This window comes from Ursus maritimus, unplaced genomic scaffold, assembly GCF_017311325.1.
Source record: "Ursus maritimus isolate PB19 unplaced genomic scaffold, ASM1731132v1 scaffold_19, whole genome shotgun sequence".
NCBI classification, from domain to species: Eukaryota; Metazoa; Chordata; class Mammalia; order Carnivora; family Ursidae; genus Ursus; species Ursus maritimus.
In genome coordinates, this window is record NW_024424341.1 from 48,218,196 (window position 1) to 48,237,533 (window position 19,338).

The following is a 19,338-nucleotide window of genomic DNA, read 5'->3' on the forward strand; positions in this document are numbered from 1 at the left end:
CCTCAGTATTTGATGATTCGGGGGCAATAACAAATTACATACACATACAAAAATAATTTATATTTGTTCGTTTCATTTTCTAACGTGTTGCTACTAGTATACAGAACTGCCACCCCACTGTCCCCTCCCACTATGAGACAGGCCATGGGAATTCTCACTCCACATTTGAGGAAACTAAGATCTTGGGAAGGTGAAGACATAGGCCAAGTTCACACAGCAAGCGAAGAGACACACTGGGTCTCAAACCCTAGGCTCCAACTTCCAAAGTCAAAGATTAGCATGCCTAGAACCAGCCCCACCAGTGTGCGAGGGAGGATCCAAGCCTCACCTGTTGTCCAGGATAGGCCCTATCTTCTGTAGGGACTTGGCCACATTGAAGCGGACATTGGCGACAGGGTCCCCAGCCATACGCAGGACTGTAGGCAGCATGTGCTTGGTGGTGATGTCCTGCCCACAGACCTCAGACAGCACCTGGGGGCGGTGGGTGAGAGAGGGGTGATTATACGAAGTTCATGGCTAACTCCCATTTCCCCCTTCCTCTGACCAGGCCACTTCACTGATCATCAGGCCTGAGGGTGACACTGAGCAATACAGGTTCACCTACCCTGGGATCAGCTGATTCGCCTGAAACTACCATCTCCACTAACGCCTTCCTAACGCCCTAATACCACTGTCTCCTTGTCCTGGAAACCCCCAGCCCAGACTGTCCTGGTCCCATTTCCCCATCCTCAAAATTCTCTGTATCTTCTGGGGTGGGCTCGATTCCTAACCCTTGGGATGCCTTCCTTAGTGCGATGGTCTCCAAAGTGAGATGTGCAAAGAAATCATCAGAACCCTCAGTTCTACTTATATGTTTTTAAATTCTATCTTTTAATTTCTAGCTAGGTGTATGGTTTATTTAAATGAACAGAAAGGGGCCCTTGCTCCATATAACATAACTGCTCTAAGCCCTTCGCCTGTATGGCCAGATTAATCTTCACCACCTCGTGAGTACTTCCACTACCAGCATCCTTGCTCTACTGGTAAGAAAACTAAAGCACTGAACAGTTAGGAAATGTCCCAAGGTCCGTGACTAATATACAGCAGAGCTAGAATTAAAGAGTAGGTCTGGCTCCAGAGCCCGCACACGAAACCAACTATCATAAACAAAAATACGCATACACTTTGTGGAGGAAAGGGATGCTCAGAAAGGCTGGCAGTCACTGTTCGGCAGGCCAAGCCTCCCCAGTCCTGGGGTTCCCACCATGCAGGTCCCCACCCCTGGCCTGTAGTTCCTCAGGGACTCATCCCTGCCGCACCCAAACCACCATGTCCCCACTCCCAAGCCAGCCATCTTCCTTAGGATCCCCGCCATCCCTCCTCTCCCAGGTACTCCCGGTCCCCGGGCACAGGCCAGTGGGCAGGTGGGGGCGCTCACATTGATGCAGAAGAGCGTAGTCATACGGTGCAGGTAGTTGGGGTCCCCAGACATGGCCAAGACCTTGGGGATGATAGTGGCATGGGCCCACTCCTTCCCAAATTTCTCCACCAGCTTCTTCAGGTTGCTGGTGGCCGCCTCGCGGATGGCATAGACTGCAAAAGGGCAGGGATTCAGGAGGTGAAGGACTGAGCAGGCAGGCAGTAGCAGTCACTCGCACACCTAGGGACGAGGCCGCAGGTGAACCAAAGGGTTCGCTATGTGCTGAAGGTAGGCTATCTTCCAATGGCTCCAGACACAGGATTCACTATTGGCCTCCTCTTACAGATGGGCAAACTGCAGCTCTAAGAAGTGATCCGCCCAAGCAAATCATTTAGTAATACTTGGAACGGTGCTGATACAGACAAATGTTAACTTTAATTTTTACCTGTCAGTGAAAACGAGCAGTTCTCACGTTGGTCCTGAAAGACTGAGAAGCCCCGTTTCACAAAGGAGTGTGCCTGAGCTTCCACAGCCAGGGGCAGGATGCCAGGCCATCTGCCCAGCGGCCCTCACTCTCTCTCTCTCTCCACTCTACCAGGCCGCCCCTACGGGATCTGCTCTGTCTCCCTCCCATTCTGCACTTCTCCAGGATTCTAGAAAGCAAAGGAGCTGATCCACATAAGCAGCAGCTGGCCTGGACGAGTGACTCCGCACCCTCCCGGCCCCAGCCAATGCCCATGTACCCTTCCTGGAGCACCAGCACCCCCCCCCCATCCCGCTGGAGACGCACCATGATCCACGAGCCAGGCCATGCACAAGGAGTTGAGCTTCTCATCAAAGAACTCCACCCCCTGCAGGAGGAAAAAGGTTAAGGAATCGAGGGAGACTAGGTAGGTTCCAGCCATACCCCAGGGAAACAGACCCACCCAAACACAGGGGATTATTTCTCAGCTTCACGTGGGGGGCGCCTCTCCCTTCTCTTTTCTAACTAAAGTCTACTCACCTTTAGAATCCCATTCCCCGTGCCCCTTCCTCCTACTCCCCAGAGAGCCCGCACAGGCCCCAGTGACACTGTCACAGCCCTGGACACACTGCCCACGAGGCCACTTCACTCACCAGCTGTCCAGCCAGCAGGGGCATGTACTCAATGATGGCCAGCCGCACTCGCCACTTGGCGTCTTCAGCCAGCTCCACAATGGCGGGCAGCAGGGACTGGGACAGCTGCCGGATGCCGATCACCTCGTTCACGCAGTCCAGGTTGGAGATGATGTTCAGCCGCACCTCCGGGCACTGAGGAGAAGACGGGGGTCTGAGGAGATGGACCTGGCCCAGAAGAGGGCTGAGAGAGTTGCGCCGCATCAAGTCCGTAGAAGCCGCTCTTCCTAAGAGCCTGTTACCGCCCTGCCCAGCTCCTCCTGAGCAAGCAACATGGGTTATTAGGGAGGCAGCTTTTCAAATCTCACCAGAGAGCACAAGACACGTCAGTCGTTTTGAAGAAACTACAGGAATCACTGCAGAAATACGGTGCTCTGGAAAAAAGCGACGGGGTCACATTCCCTCTGCTGGGAGCCAGCTGGGAGCCAGGGACAGTACCTCCTTGGCTATTGATCTGTGACAGGGAAGCACGCATCTAGCCTCGAGGGTGGGTGAGGTCATTAAAGCGCCTGTTGGTGTCTGATCCACGAGAGGCCTGAGGTGTGGGGAGCTCATTAGTATCACTTCTGTGACTTCTATTCTCCCTGCTAGTCTCTGAGCTCAGTTAAGGAGCACGTCTCATTCATCCTTGTCTCCAGCACCCAGAGCAGGTGCTAAAACAATGCACAAAGGAATAAGGAAATATTTTTGAGTTGCCTGCTGACTACCAGGATTATGAGCACTGATCCACTATATATGCACACACACACACGTTACTATACACGTACACAAACACACACACGTGCCCCACCTGCTTCCATAAAGCAGTGAACAACTTGTAAGGAAAGGCACATAAACACAATCAGTTCTTAGTAATTAAAACAGAAGCCCTACTAGATCCTTGTCTCAAATCACATATTCCTAGATGGCAGACATCACGAGTAGTTCCAACTTGAACCAAGTGAGAAACGGAGCAGTGAACCAAGTAAACAAGCGTGCTTTGCAATAAAGGGTTAACTCAGCAGGTCCAGGTTGCCCAAACTAGGCACATTCCAAACAAGGGTTGGGCCCCTGACCAGCTTCTGGGAGATCTCGAAGCCCCTGGAACAGCGTGTCTGGTGACAGTATCTTTGTGGTTACCTGGGAGACAAGGGCTGTGCCAGATACTATGCTAACAACGTGACTACAGCAAGGACCGAGCAACACCTTGCCCTCTCGAGGGCCTGCAGACAAACTGAGGTCAGCCAGGCAGTTTGGCTGTGCAACCAAGCCCCAGTGAAATCCCTGGAAACCAAGGCACAGTGACCTTCTGTGGCTGGCAACACACCGTGGGTGTTGTTACATGTCACCGGTGGGAGAGTGAAGCTCCGACCACAGGACTGCACGAGAGAGGACACCTGGAAGCTCACGCCGCGTCTCCCCTGTCCATCTTTTCCCTTCACTGACTTTAATCTATCTTTTCTGTGACAGATGCTTTAAATCTCACACACAGAGTGGTTTCAGATGTTTGTGAAATGCTGATTACATAAATTATGTCAACTCATGTAAATGACTGAACATTAAGCCAACTTTTCTTTCCTACTTTTTTTTTTTTTAGAGACAGAGTCAGGGGAGGGGAGCAGAGGGGGAGAGAGATTTTTTTTTTTTCTTTTTTTTTTTTTTTTTGGGGGGGGGGGGAGAATTTTTTTTTTTTTTTTTTTTTTGGGGGGGGGGAGAGAATCTTAAGCAGGCTCCACACCCTGCATGGAGCCTGAGGTGGGGCTCAGGGCTCAATCTCACGACCCTGAGATCATGACCTAAGCCATAATCAAGAGTCAGATGCTTAACTGATGGAGCCATGCAAGCACCCCTCAATGTGGTTATTCTTAAAGGGACATTATACCCGATGTTTATAAAAGCCTGAACTGTCATAATGTTAAGAGACTGTACCTATTCTTTCTTTCCTAAGAAAGATTTCTGGAGTGGGAACAGCCCCATCTGCCACCCTAACCCCAGTCCAGGAAAGCGAGTTAGTCTGGATGTGCGTGTGTCAGAATGTACTCCAGGGGAATGTGATGAAGACGATCCAAGTCAACTGGGCGGACCAAGATGTGGTCAGAGTCAGGGCTGGGAAGGGTGAGGAGCGAGCCTTGCATTACTCCTCACTTGATAAAAGGCATCTGCAACACCCGACATAAAGAAGGAAATTTCTTCTTCGAATAAAATGAAAATAACTGGATCGAGGTCTCATTTGGATAAAGAACATTTGAAATGCACGTAAAACCATCGTGATGGCCTTTCTGTACTGTGCGGAGACCCGCGTGCCCAGTCTGGCCTGTTTTCAAATACGATGAAGAACTGAGGGAGTTAGCACCTATCCAGGGCTGTGAATGGCAATGTCCTGACAGTGAATGGGCCTCTTTCCTTTCCCTGAAGGTTAGCCATACACAATTCTAAAGATGGAAAATACCGCACGTACCCAGGGGAGTCTCACCTCCGGAGACAAGGAAGAAACGAGCACCCAACAAACTACCTCCTAAATGAATACGGCCCCTGCAGCAGCGCGGGAACCAAACCAAGCCTCCTGTGTCAACAGGCTTACTTCCCCCGGTTGCCATGTCACTCCCCGCGGCAGAGCGTCAGGAAGCCCTCTCCGAAGGCCCAGAGGAGGAACTCTGGACCACAGCTGACGAGCAACCCCTGCTGAGGCATCTGAAAAGGTCACATATAATTCTGAGACTCCATGTCAGCCAGACACCAGAGACAGGAGAAGCCTTTCTCAGATGAGGGTTTTCCCACAAACCACCACTTACCCTCGGGCAGGGCAGAAAACCATTTCCTTGTTGAAACTATTCTGGTCATAAAACAAAAACAACAACAACAACAACAAACAAGGCACTGAAATGAACCAATAAACCCAGTGAGCAGATGTGTGCAGTGAAGGGTTAACTCAGCAGGCCTGGACTGTCCAGAACCTACGCTTTGCAAAGACGGGGCTGGCCCTTGCCCAGCTCCTGGGAGGTCACCTCTGAGCCCCTGATGCATAAGGCACAGTGCCCTGAACACATGAGAAGAGACGGGCAAATACAACGCCTTTCGCCACTTAACTTCAGGCATACCCAGAAAAAGGCCTTTTTATTTGGACACGTTAATAAACCTTATCATAAAGATCACAGATCTAAAAGTGAAATCTCAACTACAAGCCAGATGCCTAACTCACACCAAGAAAACCATGATGGGCTTTTCTCTTTTCTTCTTTGCGGGAGAAGCTGCACTGGGACAGACTACGGCTGCGGTATGATGGCCATGCCGCACTCGCGAACGGTGAAACCGGCACAGAATCCGGCTCTGGCACTGTTCTAGCACCGGCGGGCTCACCTTCACACTCGAGCTCAGTGTGGATCTCTCCTTGACACCAGAAAGCAAAATGCTCCCCGAGACCCTGGTGACGTGTTAAAAGGACACAAAAGCCAACTGGAGGGACTCTCACCAGCCAAGCTGTCCCCATTTAAGCATCAGAAGTGAATACAAATTATAACAAGTCACAGCTACAAAAAGCGTGCTTATAAAAGAAAAAAAAAAGTGCTTCACGAGTGTGAAGCACTTTACTTGGGTCATAAAATTTAAGTCATTATAAAAATTAATTATGAAACATGAGAGACTATGGACTATGTGAAACAAACTGAGGGCTTCAGAGGGGAGGGGGGTGGGGGAATGGGATAGACCGGTGATGGGTAGTAAGGAGGGCACGTATTGCAATGAATCATCAAGCTTCACATCGAAAACCGGGGATGTACTGTACGGTGACTAACACAATAAAAAAACATTTAAAAAAATTAATTATGGTTTAAATTGCAACAACTGATACAAATAAATGATCAAATGTAAGCACTGGGTGTGCTGGGGGGCGGGGGGGGCGGGGAGAGCAGGGAGGCAGGGAGACTGAGGCCTTTGGCAGCATGGAAGTCACACACCAGCAAACTGTCTCACCATCCGCCTGGTTGTCACCATGACAAAAACCAGGGAGCCTGCAAACCGCCCCCCGCCCCCCGCCCCCGTTCCACATGGTCCTGTCCGCATCTTTGCAGCAAGACCTTCCCTCCCACCAGTTTAGTCTCCCTGTACCTCTTCCGGCCTCCCCGCTGCGTTCTTTCTTTGACAGTAGCCTCAGGGTTCCTTTCGAACACCCAGATTTGTCCCAGTGCCTCCAGCTGCCCACAGTTCAAATCCAAACTCCTTCCTTGGCTGTGACCCCACAACCTGTCCAGCCACCACCCAGCACACGCTCCAGGCCAACTGAACAGCAAGGTGTGGTCACCCGACTGACTCTGGCTAAGGGGGTGTTTCGGGTGCAAACAGACTGATGGGTACTCTCTTTTGGGTCTTGCCCTTACGAGGACCACACTTCCTGCTGTCTAATACCTTCTGCCTCCATGCCGGCTGGGGGTGGTGAAAATCAGAGCAGCTGTCCCAGATCCGAAAGCGTGGAGGTCAGCAGGGCTAACCCCCAGTGTAGGCCTACCTAGCTCTGAACTGTTGTGAGAAAATTCTTATGTAAGCCACTGTATTCTGGGGTCTTCGTTACAGCATCTCTGCCTAAATCCTAAAAGACATGAACATATCACAGCACGTATGTGATCATGGACTCATGGTACTGCCCATCTGTGTCTCTCCACTGTCAGTCTCTGAAGGTCTCTGAGGAGTGCAACTATCTTAGGTTTTTTTGGTATCCCTGATACCCAGAAAAAGAACCAGCATAGATCAAGGACATGCAAAACAACTGCCTAATAAGGGAATCAGTGAACACACAGTCCATTGTGCCCACCAGTATTCAACTCATTCAGGACCTGGGTGTCTGTCAAGATTCTATGAGACTCCTGGCCAATCTGAGAAAGAGGCTGACCCATCACCTCTGCCAGCCCAGAGCTCAGAGTTTCCATGGCACTCTTACCTCATCCTTCAGCTGAGCCAGGAAGAGGGGCAAGAGGTGCTCAATGGTGTTGTCCTTGCCCAGGATGGGGGAGAGGCCCATGATGACTGAGGCCAGGGCCGACTTCACGTGTTGGTTGGCATCTGACACCAACTCCTGGGAGGGAGAAGGAAGGGGGAGCCACAGGGTTAGGACCACCCCTGCAGCAGCAAGTGACCAAACAGACCCCCACCTCCTACGAGGCCTGAGCCCCGGCCTGCTTCTGCCCTTCTACCTCACGGAGCAGGGACGGTTTAGGGTACAAAGGTACAAGGCAGTTTCTCCCCTGTCCCACCTGCTTAGAGCTCCATGAGTCCTGCTCCCAGAAGCCTCCCACCCTAAGGCCAAAGCTCTTGAACTTTTGAGGGGAAGCACTCCCACTCCAAGCTCAGCCCCAAACCTCATATTCTGCTGCACTGAGGGACCCCACCGGCTTCCAAACCAAGACTGCCCGGTGCTAGAAGGCTGGGGACTGTCTGCCTCCGAATGTCCATAAAGCCCAATGTCCACCCCTCCTCTACAACAGGCTAAGATCTGCCCTATTCCTCCCACCAAACTCCCTGTTACCTTGATACAGGGTAAGATCTGGGTCATGATCACATTCTCCCGACAGTCAGCTGAGAGATTTTCACAGAATTCTGCGGGAGGGGAAGGGAGGCAGAAGAAGGTGAGACCTGATGTCCTGGTTCTGCCTCGGGCCCCTGGGACGCCCTCCCACTTGCTATGTTCTAGTCGCCAGCACCAACCTTTGACCTTGTGGGAGGCTGCGGCCCTCACCTCGGCCTCACAGTCTTTCATCAGGTTCTGGAAGGCAGGCACCAGGTCTGTCTTGGTGATCTCAGGCCCCACTGCTTTCTGGAGCTGCAGACAGAAAGCAGGGAGAGTGAGAGGGCTGGGCAAGACTCTGGGTGAACCAGACCAGAATCAGAGTTAAAGGCACCAGAACAAGGGTAAGAAGAACACGGCCCTGGGAATCACTGCCGAGATCTACTCCCAGTACCACAGGGTGAGCCCGGGCAAGTCTCCAAGCCTCTCTGAGCTGGTTTCCTCAAAAGCAAAATGAGGGCCATCAGAGTACCTACCACATGGTGTTGTAGTAACAAGTCTCCTTACTGCTGAAGCTATCGGGGGTAGGGTTTTCTGTTACCTGATCCAAAAACATTCTAGTGATATGGCTCTTCCTTTTTAATTTATTAATTTTAATTAAATACTAAATATTAATTTTCACTTATACTCTTCTGTATTTTTCAAATTGGTTACCCGACCCTGTATTACTCTTGTAATGAAATTAAACGCATCAAGACTGAGGGGGAAGGCGGCATGCCAGGGAAGGCACCTGTGTGCTGCTGCAGAGCCAGCTCCTGAGGACCCGGCAGGACACAGGGCAGCTCATGGTTAAGGACACAATAAACAAAACCTCTGAAGGGCCTAATGCTACCTGCGGCAAATGCTGCCCCTTAAACAACAGACACTTACTGAGTGTCTCCTGGGCACCGAGCACTGCTTGAATCTAAAATCCGTGCCTTCATTGAGCTTTTATCTAAAACCCAGCATGATCCAGTTCATGCTGTCCAGAAGCCAAGGACGGAAGAATCATCTTGAACCACGGTGCTAAGACTCCAGCACGCAGCCGCGCTGTGCTAACATTTTCACAGGAAACGGACCATCTGGGAAACGTTATCCTGAGGCTCCAAGTCCTTACAGCAAACACCACGGAAATACGCACACTCACAGGAACAGGGAACAACGGGGTGCAGCGGCACCCAAGACGAACCCTGTGCCTCTCTCCAGCTTGCTCTCACGTGGGGCCCCCAAGAGCAAGTCCTGAATGTTCTCACTCGCACTGGTTCTGGACTCCCAGGGCCCCATGTACACGTTGTCCTTTTGCTGGAACACGGTCCTATGCCAGCTCTCACCCACCCATCTTCTAGAACCAGCTGTAGCACCACCTCCTCTTCTCAATGGCCCACGCAGGTCTGCCGGCTTTGGCACCGACAGTTTCCCTCTATCTCAGCGGACCCTCCCCTTCAGGCTGCCTGTTCCTTGGAGGCTGGGAATGTGAATTCACTGGATCCCCAGCACCCACAAAAAGAGCTGGTGCTCAACAAACATGACGGTGGGATAAGCAAACCTGGGTCTCTGTGGAAAGGGCACTGTCCTAGGATCTTGTCCCTGTTCTGTCTGCCTGGTGGAGTCATTCTGACCAGTTCTGAGCTGTGCTATGGGCTGATCTACTGTACCTCCAAAATTCGCGTGCTGCAGGCCTAACCCCTCAGTACCTCAGAAACTGACTGCATTTGAAGACAGGGTTTTAAAAGAGCTAATTAAGGTGGTCCTAGTCCAAAATGGCTGGAAAGCTCGTAACAGGGGGAGGTTCAGACGCAGGCATGCACGGAGGGGAGACCATGTGAAGACAGGGGAAAAGACCATCCACAAGTCAAGGAAGAAGTCTTGGAGGGGCGCCTGGGCGGCTCAGTCAGTTAAGTGTCAGACTCCTGATTCTGACTCAGGTCATGATCTCAGGGTCCTGAGATCGAGCACCCCCCCGCCCCGTGGGCTCTGTACTCAGTGAGGAGTCTGCTTGTCCCTCTCCCTGTCTCTTGCTAAATAAATAAGTAAATAAAATCTTAAAAAAAAAAAAAAAAAAAAAAAAGAAGAGGCTTGGAATAGCCTCCAGAACAGTGCGGGAATAGAGAACCCCCAGTCTGTAGTACTTTGTCATGGCAGCCCCCAAAACTAATACAGGCTATGCCCTCCCTTTTGTAGAAGGAAGAGAGTTCCATTAGGTCAAGAGCACACATATACTACCTTCTCTGCTCTGGGGCTCTCCACAGAACCTGAACTTGGCTTCAGAACCCTTCCCAACACAGCACTTCAAGCTGCGACTATTACTCAACCAGGGCTGGCAATAAGAAGTGCGACCCAGCCAGCTGATCAGAGATCTTACTGCTCAAACACCCAATAATTTGTTGGATTTAACTAAAAACCCAGCTTCTGTGTGTGGCCCCATCCCTACCCATCTGAGGGCCCCAGCTTCCCCAGCTCTGAGTTGTCAACAGTCCCCACCTCTGTGAACTTGTCGGCCACCATGTATCGGACGCGCCAGGACTTGTCCTCAGCAGCCTGGCGCAGGGTGGGCATCACCAGGGCCTCCAGGTCCTCCTGGGGGAGTAGCTGGGCGATGTTCACACATGCCTCCACCGCCAGCAGCCGCACCGAGTCCTGGGGAGAGGATCAGAGAAGGGTGAGGGCAGCACAGACCTGTTAGCTCTGGGATTCCCTTTTAGACGCAGAGTCTGCCAGAGGAAGGGGACAGAGTAGGGGGTTGGGGAGGCGAGCCCACCTGCTCGTCAGAGGCCAGGTTGGAGAACATGGGGATGATCTCACTCTTGACATTGTCCAGCTCCAGCACCTTGGCGAACTCCCCCAGCTTGGAGGCTGCGGCCCGCCGCACCATGGGGGTGTCATCTGAGCATAGGTTGCGGAAGTACCTGGGGGTTGGAAGTGGACTCAGGAGGAGGAAGGCCTCGGATCCCACAGCAACACGCAGAGGCAGACAGGAGAAAGCACAGACTGCAGGCACACAAGTCTTGGCTTTGCCTGAGTGACCCTGGCCAAACGATGAGCCCTGAGTCTTCCCAGGCCTATAAAATGGAGCTGACGGTGAGAGTACCCACCGCACCAGGTCACGATGAGGTTTAAACCAGATAATGTGTGTGAAAGCAGAGCAGCCCCTCTGCACACAGTAAGTGCTAGTGAATGGCAGGTGCTGACTGTATCGTTCTGACCATATAAAGCTGCTGAGCTAAGATGCTGGTCATGGCCCCCCAAGGGTTTTACTTTTCAGGAGCGTGGGGGAGGCACGCATGCACACAGACCTCTAAGCACACGTGGGCAGCCGTAAACCAGTATTGTCACGTGTCAGAGCTCAGGGCCAGGCTTGCTGCTCAACGGTCTGTGGAGTTGGTGAGTGAACAAAGTCCAGAGGGAGGGGAAGAAACTCATACTAACGGGAAATTTTAATCCAATTAGAAGCATTTTCATTCACTGTTCCTGGAGAGGAGTCTTACAGACAAGGAATTCTCTGGGCTATCAAGCCTAAGGGGAGCAGGGCGGAGGAGGCGGCCAAAGTGAGCCAGTGTATCTGGGAGGGTTCTGGACCAGGGGGCAGGCCCGAGATGGCACCCACCTCACGGGTGGAGTGCTTTTATGAGCCAGATCTGTTCTTAGCACTTTGTATGTGGTAATTCTTATAAATCCTCACGATGCCCAATGGGAGGAAGAAGCTATCATTTCTCCATTTCCTAAATGAGCAAGAGGCCGTGTCTGGACCAGGCCTGGGGACACCGCTCTCTGAGGGGCGGGGTGGGGGGGAGCGGGGGCTAAGCCTGAGAGAAGGGGTCCAAGCCGAGGGGAGGCTGGGACTCACTGTCGAAGTTCTGCCTTGACGGCGCTGGACACGCGGGGGTAGCAGACAGAGAAGAGGCCACAAGCCGAGGTGCGGGAGGTGAACCAGTCGCCGCCCGCCAACCGCTTCACCAGGGGCACGAAGTGGGCCTCGAGGTCAGAGGGTGAGTGCTCGTGCGAGATGGCCCGCAAGGACTCCACCGCCTTATCCCGCACCACCGTCTCCTCCACCGTGGCCAGCGACTCCAGGGGTGGCTGCGGCACAGAGCACAAGGTCACAGCAGGTCCCCTCCCCACGGCCCCAGCCTCAAGCCCCACCCCATGCCCCTCACCGCTCATCTCCTCCGAGAAAACGTCCTTGACCTCTCCATCCCAGCCTTCACCCAGCAGGCCTTCCGGAAGAGCCCTAAGAACCTCGCACAGAGGCCCCTGAAGGAGCTTCACTGAGGGCCACGATCCTCACAATTCTACTCATCATGTTCTGAGCAGAGGGCCACAGCTGTCACTGGCTCCTCACAGTGCATGGATAATCGTGGCTACTGACTGGAACATCTATTTGCTGGGTGTCCTAAGCAGGGTCACTGTGTCACACAACGTGGGACTTCGCGGGGGGGGGGGTGGCATTGCTGACTCTATGAAGCAGGTCCCGTGATGGTCTTCATTTTACAGAAGAGGAAACTGAGGCCAACGAGCTAAATAACTTGCCCACGCTAGTGCTGGCTACAAGACAGGATCCAAACCAGGCCACCTGGTTCCCGTGCTTGCCAACAGTTAAGAGCACGGCTGGGGTTTCTGACAGGCCACTGCCCCAGGAGCTCACATGACTGGCAAACCTGAGGCTACGGATTGTGAGCCTGGAGGGGTCGTGCTTCTTTAGGGACATCTGACTGGCTCATCACCATGTCCCCAGAGCCCAGCAGAGCTCCTCCGACAGGGCAGGAACTCAGCAATTTCTGACTGAATAGAGGGAGGCTTAAGTGAGTCTAGTCTGTTCAAATAAAGGTGTGGAGATCTGCGGTCTGAAGTCCAGCATGGCCTGACAGGTGTAGAAGGCAGAAGAAAGCAGACACGGAAATGCCTCCAGGGCCCAAACGGGCAAGAGAATGGAGCAAGGAGCAAAGGTCGTGGGTAGGGACAATGGAAAGAGGCAGAACCTGGGGCATGTAGCCTAGGAAGGACAGCTGCTCCCAGCTTCATCAACTGTCACCACAGGAAAACACAGCTGGTAAAAGCAATCAGTTTTCCAAAAGCAGCCCAAAGGGCCAGGTGGGTATACGTCAAAACTCCTATTTACCACACGCTACACCATGGACGAACACTGAAGACATTATGCTGAGTGAAATAAGGCAGTCAGAAAAGGCCACACGTTGTAGGATTCCTTTATATGAAGACCCTAGAGTGGCCAGATTCATAGACACAGAGAGTAGAATGGTGGGCCCCAGGGGCAGGGAAGAGGGGATATAGGGCGTTACTGGTTAATGGCGACAATTTCAGTTTGGGAAGATGACAGATGGTGGTGGTGACTGCACCACAATGTGAATATACTTAATGCCACAAAACCATACACTTAAAAATGGTTGTTTATATATTTAACCACAATAAAAATAAACAAAAAATCTCATTTACAAAAGATCAGCAATGATTCCAGAGGAAAATATGACACTATGCCAGCCTGGGGGTTGCCAGTGCATGGCCTCTGTCCTAGAGCCATCAGGGTTTCTGGTTCTGGACTGGCTCACGGGAGTGTGGCTGAAGATGGTGTCACAGGGCTACAGCAGGGACTGGGTTCCTCTTTGTTCCTGGTTTTCCTGCTTCCCACGCTGGCACATGCGGGGTGGGTACTCAATCAGGATTTGCCATTTACCCGTTCCATTCAGAGAGAGTAACCAGTTGTAACAAAGGCCTGGGGACCAAGGCCAAGCAGTACTTATGTCAGGCCAGGCTGCCTGCCCTAGCAGGTTGCTGCAGGCAGTTCGCACAGTGTGGTCTGCAACCACCCAGGAGGCCTATCTCAGCACAGACCAGAAGAATCAGACCCTCCGGGGTGGGGCCCAGGAAGGTGCATGTTTAGGGAACTCCTAGGGATGCTTTCCCACAATGAAAAGTTGTGAAGGAGAGGGAGGAGTTCTCAAACCCAGAGAACATGCCGGGGAGGGGAGAGGTATGAACTTCCTATAATCACTGTACTTTTAGGAGAGGCTCCACGGTTTTCATGAGATTTTCAAAGGGATCCAGGATTCCAAAAGGATTAAGAGTTGTGGGTAGAGAATCAATTCTTGGGCTGTAGCTACATGGGTCCCTGTGAAATTAGCTCCATTTCACCTCTATAGAGAATGAGGGCTGGGACTGGCTCGGACACGCCTCTGGGTTCCCAAGGCCCATAGCTGGTACTCATGCTCGTGGAATGAACAAACTGCACAATAACCATTTTCCATTTCTGTCAAACTCCAGATCCACTGCCACTTCCCCCAGGAGGCCTTCGCTGACAGCTCCCCCTTCCCATCTGAAACAGGTTAGGTGCCTCCTTCAGGTTCTAAGGTCTCCCAGCTTCCCTCTTGTCCAGCTCTAATCAGCCTGTAAAGCAACCGAGAACCCTTGAGGCGGGGAGAGGGGGGGTAGGAGAAAGGAATGGCAGTGGTTAAGAGGCAGGGGCCTGGGTTCAAATCCTGACGGTCTCTTCCCAGCTCAGGCAATTCACCCAAACCAGACCTCAAGCCTCAGTTTCCTCATGTGTAACTGGGGCTAGCACCAGTGCGTATCTCACAGGGTTACTAGGGGACACGAAAGGTGACTGTGCAGAAGGCACCTGCAGGCGCCGAGGAGCACCAGCATTCGGACCTGACTGGCCTCCGGGTTCCTAGCGCTCCCTGGCCCAGGGCCCTCAGGATGTGTCTCTGCCAGCCCATGTGACCATCATGAACATCGGTCCCAGACGACATGTCACTCTCCCCCAAAGTGAGTGTGGGGTGACCCTGACCTGGCAAGGGGGGAAGGACTCCAGGGTTCCAGTCCTGCTCCCCAGCAAGCCTGAGTTCTACACCACCTGAGGGCCCTGGGGCCCCTTGCTGAAGCTACGGGATCCATGTTTCCTACTCCCAAGTTCTCTGAGATGCTGCTAAAAGCTACAAACTCTCTCCTCAGAAAAACTGATAAATTCCAGGGCTTGCAGAACGTTCCAGGGAGCTCAAGGGACCCCTTTTTCAGGCTGGTCCCCAGACCTCATCATGTTCCTCGTGTAGGGCAGCCCTAATCTGTGTAAAATGTAGGGAACGATCTCATTCGCATACAGCTGTCTGCATGTACACACACACAAATTATACACGTACACACATGAAAGCTGACAGACCAGAATTTAATGACAATTATCCAATTTCTTCAGAAATAACCCTGCTTAGAAGAAAAGTTACCGTATCTGTTCAAGCCCCAAATCCCAATTTTAAGAAGTGCCATTATTTCATACACCACTAAAAGGAAGAAGGCTGCTAACAAAAATTGTTAAGACATTATTAAGTGCAGATGCCAAATATAAAACTGTGTCTTTACAAAGCATGACACACAGGATTACTGGGGGCAGGGGGAGAGCAGGCAGAAGCAGGGACCCAGGGTTCTGAGGATCAATGAAAGCCAAGGGACTTGGAAACCCCCGAGGCTCCTCCTTCAGGGATGGCAGGACCGGAGTCTTTCCCTGGTGACAAGGCAGTCCTCCTTCCTCTTCTCACAAACAGTAGTTTCTGTTAGAATCTGACCCATCTGTGTCCCTAGCTGTCACCAAGCACAGGGGTGCACAGGCAGGCACCTGGAATCCCGACTCTGCTACTTACTACCCGTAAGGCCTTAGCCAAGATGCTTAACCTCTCAGTGTGCCCAGTGGCTCATCTATAAAAAGGGAAATGTCCTTACCCCAAAGGGTGGACATGACCTCATGACATATGGCATAATGACACTGCAGCTAACATCTGATAGTACTTACCATGTACCAAATACCATGCTAAGGGCTTAAACCAATCAAAAAGATATGCTTTAATGACTCCCATCTTATGGATGAGGGAAAGTGTAACACAGAAAGGTTAAGTAACTCTTACAAGTCACACAGCAAAAAAGTCATAGAACTCAGACTGCCTCCAAGCCCAAAGCCCTCTATGTACAGTGGCAGGTGGGCCTGGCACTGGTCAGGCAAGTGTCCAGCTAACAGGAAGGTAAACAAGTGCATTTTTGGTGTTGCTTTATGAAATGCCACTACTAATCTGCTGGATTAAAGGGAATGTCCAAGGCTTGCCTGTGCCTAGAATGTGACCCCCAGCCTCTCCTGCATTCTTCCCATCCTGCTTCTGGCAGGGCCGTAGGTCTGACTCCCAAGGGGTGGGCAAGGGGACCTCCCTGCCTCCCAGACTCACCAGTAGGCAGTGCACGTACTCGGGGCCTCCCACCAGCGTGGTGAAGGTTCCCAGCTGTTCTGCCAGGGCCAAGAGGACCTCATCCTCATCGTAGATGGTGTCTGTGGAACCAAGACAGACTCTGTTACAGTCCCACCCCAAGTCTGACCCCAGCCCCTGGGTGATCCAAGCTGGGAACAAGCAGGTTCCATTCTGCTTCCTCCAACTGTCAGCCCTCAGTCTCCCCAGCCTCCACCCGGCTGGTGCAGAGATCAAGGTGCAGGCCTGGGTCAGAGGACAGAGCACCAAAGCCCCTCGTCTGCCCTTTACTAGGTGCGGCACACCGGGAGGGTGAGACCAGTCTGCAAGCCCATTTCTGCGCCTGTAATGGTGCTAACGTACCTTCCGGCGGGAGTTCCAGTGAGGGGCAAACAAGAGCACGCACAGGAGCACAGAGCCTGGTAAATGGGGGCTTTCCGCTTTGGTCTAGCTTCTACCCTCAGCACTGCCTTCTCTGCAAGAGCTCATCTTTCTCTTCAGCTTGAGAGATTCTTCTCCGTCCTTCAGGAATCAGCTCAGGTTTCCTGACCAGACCAGGGCATGTCCCTTCTCTACACTCCCTTTGACTCCAAGCCACCTTTATTAGGGTCCTTATCTTAGGAGTCCAGGAGTGGCTCCTCTCTGTACCCCAGTTTCTGCCAGAGATGAGCACAGCAGGCGCTCAGTCCAGGTTTGCTGGAAGAACGGATGACTGTGTAAAGATAGAGCTGCTGTGCCCCAGCCAGACACCTCCAGGCTCCCGTGCAGCTGGAAGGCCAAGGGACCATGCTCTGGCCAAAGGGGTGTGAGAACTGGCAGGTCCGAGTTCTGGTCACTTCCTCACCACCACCGGTCTGCTCGTGGGGCTGTCCTCACCCTCCTCCTCTCGTGGTGGGTTCTCTGCTCTGCCGCTGCTCGGTGTGCGGCCGCTCACGTCACCGCTGAGCCGGTTTTCTCACCCCACACCCCAACAGAGCTGCGTGAGACCAAAGTGAAGTGATGTTTTCTGTGAGGAGCTCAGCATGGGGCCTGGCCCGAGTCAGTGCTTCAGAGAATGCAGCCCAGTGTGGCTCCGGGCCCACCGGGCCTTTGAGTCCTTCCCAGCCTCAGTTTCCCTGGCCCTCTCTGTACACAGTTAACCTCACCCTCCCATTTTCTCTGCCTCCCGGAGACCTTGTGCATATCCATGGCCTCAACTCGTATTCAACTCAGTCCTCAGTCCAGACTCCTTGGCCAAGCCACGTTCCTGAAAGCCAAATACGTGGAACCTGCCAGCACCTCCTATTTTCACGGTCCCCACCTCTACAGAATCGCCTTGCCAGCCTCCGCATCCTCCTGGCCTCAAATGCTCAGGGCCGCCACCTCCCTGCCTCTCTGACGCAGACCTGTCCCACCTTCCACCTCAGTGTCACTCTGATGGCCACCATCTCTTGCTGGGTGACTGCAACTGCTTCCTTACTGGTTTTTCTGCTTCTGCCCTGGCCCCCAACCACCCAGCCTCCTTCCAGAATCCTGAGGGATCCTTTAAATTATGACACTCCCCTACCTCAACCTTCCAATGGTTTCTAAGAAACATGAACTAAAATCTAGACTCCATACACCATGATCCCATGTGATGTGGCCACTGTACCGATCCCCAACTCACATCTTCCCTCCAACACTGTGCCCATCCTACGCGTGCCTCTTCCCGCACCTGAACATTCTTCCCTCAGAGTCCTATAGGGTAGGTGCCATTCAGGTCACACCCCCAAGAAGACCAGCCCTGACCACCACTGGAATATCCCTCACCCTTATTTCTACTTTGTCTCTCTGGCCTCATCACTACTTATTCCCGGTTGGAACAGAAGCTCCACGAAGACAAAGTTTGATTTGTTCTCCATCTCACAGCACACAGCGGTGTGCATGAGAGATTTATGAACTATGCCTACGGATGGCCTACTCCAAAGTACTTTCTAACTGTACTGTGCATTAGCTTAAACGAATCCAGATCCTTTAAGGAGAAAACACTCTTTTCTGAACTTGAAGAAATGCCATGACCATGACAAAAGGCAGGATCAAGCCACTCTCCTCGGCCCCGGGGAACCCGCGTTCGTACAGCTTCCCAACAAAACCATGCGGTGTGTTTAAGGCAAACCTGGGATTTCTGAGGATACTTTTCACTGGTGTTTGCCTGGGTACAAGTCTTTAAATGGCAGGTGACTTTTCAGCCACTGGCACGCAGGTGACTTGACTCACCTTGGAACCCACCCACATCTCACTATGGCCTAAAAATTACCAACACCTGTTTCTAACACAGTGGGGCATCATATGGTAATTTTCCCCTCACAACACTGATTGTGCGTGTCCTGCAGGTGTGAGCTCAGAGAGGGCTCTCAGCTTGTTCCGAAACAGTATCACCTTTTCTGAAAGATGCAGTCTATCTGCCATTTGCTATTTTGAACATTTTGCAATGGGTGAAGCCCAAAGGAAAGAAAATCTGCCACCATTTAATGAAAGCAACCCAAAGAAATCTGTCTTGAATGCCTGACTCCTCTTCCATCTCGTGGCTTCTGCAGTTCCTCTCACTTGCATTACTGTGATGTCACGTGTGGCTCTATGATGTAATAAAGAGCATGCGTATGTTAGATTCACTGAATCTTGCGGTGCCTGGGTGGCTCCGTCGGTAAAGCGTCTGCCTTTGGCTCAGGTCATGATCCCAAGGTCCTAGGATCGAGTCCCACATCAGGCTCCCTGCTCAATGGGGAGCCTGCCTCTCCCTTTGCCTGCCGCTCCCCCTGCTTGTGCTCGCTCTCTCGTGCACACTCTCGCTCTCTCCCCACCTCTGTCAAATAAATAAATCTTAAAAAAAAAATTCACTGAGGGGCGCCTGGGTGGCACAGCGGTTAGGCGTCTGCCTTCGGCTCAGGGCGTGATCCCGGCGTTATGGGATCGAACCCCACATCAGGCTCCTCCGCTATGAGCCTGCTTCTTCCTCTCCCACTCCCCCTGCTTGTGTTCCCTCTCTCGCTGGCTGTCTCTATCTCTGTCAAATAAATAAA

At 52.3% G+C, this 19,338-nt stretch overlaps 1 protein-coding gene across 5 annotated transcripts in view; it reads right to left on the reverse strand.

The window, feature by feature from the left end:
* Positions 1-19,338, reverse strand: part of PPP2R1A (protein phosphatase 2 scaffold subunit Aalpha) — a 64,965-nt gene that overhangs the window by 29,700 nt on the left and 15,927 nt on the right. For all 5 annotated transcript variants that reach the window (XM_040632933.1, XM_040632934.1, XM_040632932.1 and 2 more), the window contains exons 3-13: positions 16,283-16,383; positions 11,911-12,143; positions 10,825-10,972; positions 10,548-10,703; positions 8,228-8,342; positions 8,049-8,119; positions 7,464-7,598; positions 2,516-2,689; positions 2,190-2,250; positions 1,418-1,572; positions 329-471 (exon numbers count right to left, since the gene is read on the reverse strand). In XM_040632933.1, the coding sequence (XP_040488867.1) occupies positions 329-471; positions 1,418-1,572; positions 2,190-2,250; positions 2,516-2,689; positions 7,464-7,598; positions 8,049-8,119; positions 8,228-8,342; positions 10,548-10,703; positions 10,825-10,972; positions 11,911-12,143; positions 16,283-16,383 (1,492 nt within the window). The remainder of the gene's footprint in view (positions 1-328; positions 472-1,417; positions 1,573-2,189; positions 2,251-2,515; positions 2,690-7,463; positions 7,599-8,048; positions 8,120-8,227; positions 8,343-10,547; positions 10,704-10,824; positions 10,973-11,910; positions 12,144-16,282; positions 16,384-19,338) is intronic.